The 5,741-nt window shown below is 53.7% G+C and overlaps 1 protein-coding gene across 5 annotated transcripts; it reads right to left on the bottom strand.

The window, feature by feature from the left end:
- Positions 1-1,520: 1,520 nt before the first annotated feature.
- Positions 1,521-5,287, bottom strand: LOC103911119 (uncharacterized). Of its 5 annotated transcripts, XM_087254189.1 has the most exons (6): positions 3,530-4,720; positions 2,973-3,443; positions 2,408-2,577; positions 2,059-2,313; positions 1,727-1,978; positions 1,521-1,647 (listed from the first exon to the last, which is right to left on the bottom strand). In XM_087254189.1, exons 1-6 carry the CDS (start codon positions 4,188-4,190, stop codon positions 1,549-1,551), a joined length of 1,908 nt encoding a protein of 635 aa, XP_087110315.1. In that variant the 5' UTR covers positions 4,191-4,720; the 3' UTR covers positions 1,521-1,548. The 5 variants fall into 5 exon arrangements, with proteins under 5 accessions (XP_087110315.1, XP_087110314.1, XP_087110313.1 ...); XM_087254188.1 differs by having other exon boundaries at positions 2,973-5,287; XM_087254187.1 differs by having other exon boundaries at positions 1,727-2,313; positions 3,530-4,311.
- Positions 5,288-5,741: the final 454 nt, after the last annotated feature.

The raw sequence follows: 5,741 nt of genomic DNA, 5'->3' as shown, positions 1-5,741 counted from the left end.
TGTAAAAGTAACCAAAATAAATAATTCATTAAAATGTGTGGGATACTAAGCATGTTTGGTCTACAGAGAGAAGTAAACATTTACTTTAAGCATTGATCCTAATGAATCTATTTCTGAACTTATACACCTAATTATATAACGCAATAGTTTTCATGGATTTAAATTAGCCTACCTCATTTTACTTGACTCAGTGGGACACCTGACATTCCTTGGTTTCCACAATCTTTTTCAGGTCTGGCTCGTATTCAGTTGTGGCTACTCGTAGTATCTCTTTCACATGTGTGTCAGTAAGAACAGAGCGATGCTTTGATTTCACTAGTTTCAGTGTAAAATCCCATTCAGATAAAAATGTTCTGCCCTCATCTTCGTATTTACGCTTAGCTGTACGCTTTCCTGACTCTGCCATGACGATTGATATTAACGAACTGCACGTCACTCGTGTTGCGCCCCAATCAAACGGGGCTTCAGTGTCAACCCTTGACTGAAGGCGTGTCTGAATGGAAGCGTCAGAAAATAAAATTCAGTCAGCAATAGGCCACTTTCTAGCAGGTGTATTTGCATACAGCGATCTGATTGGCTAACGCGTCCGTAAGCGCTTGAAAAGTTGAGCTACTCCCAGCTTCTGCAGCGAGCAACGTGAAGCCCCGTGTGAATGGGGCATTAGTCAATTGGTTATTATATGTTAAATCGCGCAAGAGGTTGAGCCGCACAAAAGCAGAAAGAGACGCAGAAGCCCCGTGTAAATGGGGCGTTAGTCAATTGGTTAATGTATGTTAAATCGCGCGAGAGGTTGAGCCGCACAAGAGCAGTAAAAGAGCCGCAAGCGGCTCGCGAGCCGCGGGTTCGCCACCCCTGTTATATTCAATCATTTGTGAAATTTAAATGACTTATATTCAGTATATACATAACATAAAATTAGAATAAGAATAAAAAAATAATACTCTAGTCTATGCCAAATAAAATACTTCAGATCTAAATAAAGCAGGTGTTTTTACCTAAAGGTTCCTTTCCTCCATAAAGTTAACCTCCACTCCACAGCTGCCCTGTCCTGACCTATTCATGCATCTCTAAGGACCGAGCTGTCCCGGGAGAAGCTTGCTAATATACAGAATTGGACTCAAGGCCTTCTGGGCGTTCAAAGCATTTGCAGACCTGGACAGATTTGTCCAGCCCATCACCCCCTTGTGCTGGAAAAGGGATTCATTCTCCCTATGAGCTATCAACCAAGGCTGAACCTGGACGGGGGCGTCCCGCGAGTCACTTTTAACACTCAAGGCAGGGATAGTTTGTCCCAATTGGAACGTAGCCAAGGCAGAACCTGGACGAGGGCATCCCACGTGACACTTTTAACACACAAGTTAGGGCTAATCTGTCCCAATCGGAACGTAGCCAAGGCAGGACCTGGACGCAGCAGGCATACAGCGTTGAACTAAGAAGACAGGGCTCATTTTTGTCCCCACTGAATTTACTTTTACCACACAGATAATAAATAAAAGGAATAATGAAGACACTGAACACCATTTGACCGTTAAGTTGTACAATATTTATTCAGGACGATTCAGAGTCTTCTGTTTGTTCGAGCGGGCGAGCGCCCTGGCTTTTCCCTTTGGCAGGGCGCCATGGCAGCGTCCTCCTGCTGGTTCCCTCCTGGAAAAGAGACACATAAAGGGAAGTTAGCCAATGCCACACGTTCTGCTGTCCACGCCAAAGAGAATGTGATTTTTACCAGGGGAGAGACGGAAGTCTCTGTCCTCTTGCGCCCTTTCCGCGGGGGGCTTTCAGTGCCCGCTGCCTCCCCATCCTCCTCCTCCTCCTCCTCCTCCTCCTCCTCCACCAGGGCCCTTTCAAAGAGTCTGCGGCGCTCGCGTGCTTGGAGAGGTCCGAGGTGAAGTGCGTAGAACTTATCTGAGGTTGAAGTGTCATGGCACATGAATTGCGCCACCTTGCGGCGATCCTCTGAAGAGTGTGCATTCTTTGCCTGCGTCGGAGAGAGACAGAAGCTTGATTAGGATAGAAGCCGCCGCTGGTAGTTACAGGGGCGTCACAATGCCTACTCACATGAGTCGCGATCGCAGTGCGTACGTCAGTAAAGGTGGGTTTGCCTGGAAGGCCCATACTGAGCCAAGCAGACTGAAAGTACTTGTTCAGGGTCCGACAAGGACTGGCTCTGGAAGTGAAAAAGAAATAGGTAGCCTGGCTCCCTCCGGGGAGACCAGCCCGCAGCGCCAAAAACCTGCGGAACCAGCTGTATTCCTCCCTGTTTAGGGACAGCTGAGCCGCCCCAAAGGCTCTGTTTGTTTTGTGAGTGGTAATCTGCCATCAGAGAACAAGCAGTGAGTGAGTGAGTGAGTGAGTGAGTGAGAGAGCATGCTACTGGTGACCCCCACCTTACTTGCGCCATACTCACGTTAATGACATAAGCAGACTCGTTGGGGCTTCTGGAGGCCTCTTCAACCTCCTGGATTGTGAGATTCTGGAAGACTCCACAGCGGTGCCCAGAGATGGAGGTTAGGTAGCCAGTCAGAAAGCCATAGAAGCGCCACTGTTGCCTAGTGCTTGGGTTGGATTCGAGGCTATCTGGTGAAGGACATTAGACAGATTAGACCACCGACGGTTCTATTTCCTTTCTGGGTCACCAACAGCTCTTGGCTGCTGGTGACTTGTTCTCCGGGGCGCCAGCAGCTCAAACAACAGCTGCTGGTGGCCCGGAGAGGAATTGTGCGTTTCTTCTTCAGGGGCACCAGCAGTTCATGGACTGCTGGTGCCCCTGAAGAAGAAACGCACAATTCCTCTCCGGGCCACCAGCAGCTGTTGGTTCATCCAGCCACGTCGGTCTGCCCCCCTTCCCCCCCGAATGAGTCCCATTCGCGGGGGAGAGGGGCAGACAGACGTGGCTGAATGAACCAAGGGCTGTTGGTGCCCCGGAAGAACAAACAGGGGGAATCGCTGGAACGGCGGAAGGGCTTGCTTACCTAGCAGGGCGGGAATTTTCCTCCCAGCGGTCCGGTGACAGCGCACCAGACTGGCCTTGGGGATCAGTCGGCTTTCCTTCGCCTGCTTGGTCCTTACCTCGTGCACGACGACACGCCGGCGTATGCCGCGGATGAGGGCTCTGACCTCCCTTCGAATCAGAACCAGAGCCGTGCTGGAGAGCTGACAGGCGGCCGGCGGCGTCTCCGAGAGGTAGTCTAGGAACTGAGCCACGTTCTTCAGGTAGTGCTGCCTGGTGGGCTCGGCCATGCGCGTCTGACCTAGCCGGGCGGCCCACGCTCGGATTCGGGCTGGTTGGTTGAGGAAAAGGAAGTCACCTGGCTCCGCGGTGCCCCTGGCCATGTAACCAAGGAAGGCTTTGATTCTCCCCAGCTTCGAAGTGACGTTGTTCCGCAGGCGCGCGGTGGGCTCGCTGCCCAGTTGGTACCCTTCGAACTCCCCCAAGAGAAGGTCTGTGGAACGAGCACAACCAAGAGTCAACTTCCCCGAAGGCACACAGCCAGCAGAGCGACAGTGACGTGCCTGAAATATACTCAACTCAGCGCGGGGACGTGGTCCGGGAACGGGTAGGGTTCCAAAGCCTCCGGAGGCTCGGGGGGCGTCGGACCTCCGGCCGCGCCTCGCCCGGGAGCCGGTGGTGCAGGAGGCGACCTGGTTCTCCTCGCCCTCTTCCTCCTCCTTCTCCCCCCTTCTCCCTTCCTCAGCTCTCGGTAGAGGCGTGTGATCTGGAGCAGGGTGGATCGCATCTTGGTAACCTGTTTCCCCAGGTCCGTGAGCTGAGCCTTTATGCGCTCGGTGGCGCGCCTGCAGCCGCGGTCGGCGCACGGGCGGCCGGTCTCTGGGTCCTCCGAGTCCCGCTCCCCCTCGGAGGACGATGCTAGCTGGGACACGACAGGGATTGCAGGCTGGGTGGACCGCAGCCACTGCAACTCCCGAGCTACTTTCCGGCGTTTCGCCCTCCCCATAGCCTCTTTCCTTCCCGAGGTCGAGAGCTCCGCGTGCTGCCTCAAGTGCCTGTCTAGGCGGGCTGGCGTCCGGCGACAGCCCGGGACCGGGCACGGTGTCTTCCGCGTGTCCACGCGGCCGGCGGCCAGCGCGAGCAGCAGCCGCTTCTCGTCCGAGTTGGCCACCTTGTGAACGGCCGTCAGGTGAGGCGCAAGCCGGCTGTAGACGTTGAAGCATAGGGCACATTCAGCCATGACCGTGCCAGAGCCAATGCAGAGGGGGAAAGGGGCCCGCACGCCACGTGCGGCGGTTAATAAGCGGCCGGAGGCGGCGTCCACTTCCGCGTCATGACGTTGGTGGACTCGTATTTCTTAAAGGGGAAGGACACCCCCCCGCACCAGGAGGTGTAAGCCGATGCCCTACGGAGATCCATTCGGTTCAAGCTTTCTTTTGTTACGACTTCTCAAGTAGGGGGGAGAGGGGTGTCCACCTCACTCCCTTCCCCCCTTTTCAAAGGAACCAGAGGGTGTGTCCCGTTAAACAATGCACCCCACCGCCCCTTCATCGTTGCCCCGGTCAGCGGTTCAACACCTCTCTCTCTTGTCACGACTCGAGTTGGGGAAGGGGTGTCCCACCTCACTCCCTATCCCCCCTTCATTTTGCTGTTCTGGCCAGCGGGAGCTTTTCCACAGCCATTCACGTTCACTTTTTCCACCCCAAAAAGGGGATTGATTGTTTGAGCCCCATCGGGGGGGGACAGCTCCACACGCGCCAGCCGCGGGAGCTTGACTCTGTAACCGATCGGCGACTCGAGTCGCCCATCGGCGACTGGCCTGTCGCCGATCGGTAAATCGCCCCCTGGGCAACCCCGTGGTGCGTTTTTTGCCCCTTTTTCGCTCATACCCCACTCTGCTAGTGGTAAGGCTCGACACTGCATGACATTTTTGACACTTTTGTCACTTTTAAATTTTTTTAACCCATGGGTCGCTCGGAAACTTCTCTGGCTGCCCGGCGGATATGCCCCGACCTCGCACGCACGTCGAGACGCTCTGTTTCGTCACTTTGGCACCTCAGATGCGTGCCCACGTCGCCTTTGTTGCGAATTTACGCTTTTTCACATTTTTGACCCTTTTGCATGGGGGTGACCGGTGACTAAAGGGAGGGGCTTAGCGCAGAGGGCCCAAAATTTCCAAATGTTTGTTTTTGGTCATGAGGCTTTGTTTCCTACAACTTTCTTCATCCTCTGCATGCCTTTCACATTTTCTTCTTCTTGGGTGACCCATGGGTCACCTGGCCCGCAGATGAAAGTGAGGAATATGCAAATTTTCATAGATGACATGGTTATGACAACCTTATGACCTCAGGCTCACACCCCAAGCCGCGTACAGCCCCGTCGCAATCCCTTCACTGTTTCCTCAAGGTTCCCTTAGCCCATGGGTTAACCAGACTTGGGTGCAATCTGGTGAAGAGTGCGAAATTTTTTATCATTTTTCATATGCGCGAGCCTGGGTCCCTCAGATGCGCGACTGTACGTTTTTGGTACCGCGAGTTGCTCTTCTCACTGCTTTGCACCCTCTGGTGCCCGTAAGTTAACCCATGGGTTGAAAAGGCCTTCAAAGGAGCAGAAAGGGGTGAGAAAAACACACAATTTTAAAATTTATGAATATATGTACATTTGAATTCATCAGGCGCGCGACTGTCCAGGTTTGGCACTGCGAGTTGCGCATCTCACTGCTTTGCATCTTCTGGGTTAACCCATGGGTTGAAAAGGCCTTCAAAGGAGCAGAAAGCGGTGAGAAAAACAC

This window comes from Danio rerio, chromosome 5, assembly GCF_052040795.2.
Source record: "Danio rerio strain M-AB ecotype USA chromosome 5, GRCz13ab, whole genome shotgun sequence".
Classification (NCBI taxonomy): Eukaryota; Metazoa; Chordata; class Actinopteri; order Cypriniformes; family Danionidae; genus Danio; species Danio rerio.
The sequence above is the reverse complement of the archived record's forward strand: the minus strand, read 5'-3'. Positions and strand labels throughout refer to the sequence as shown.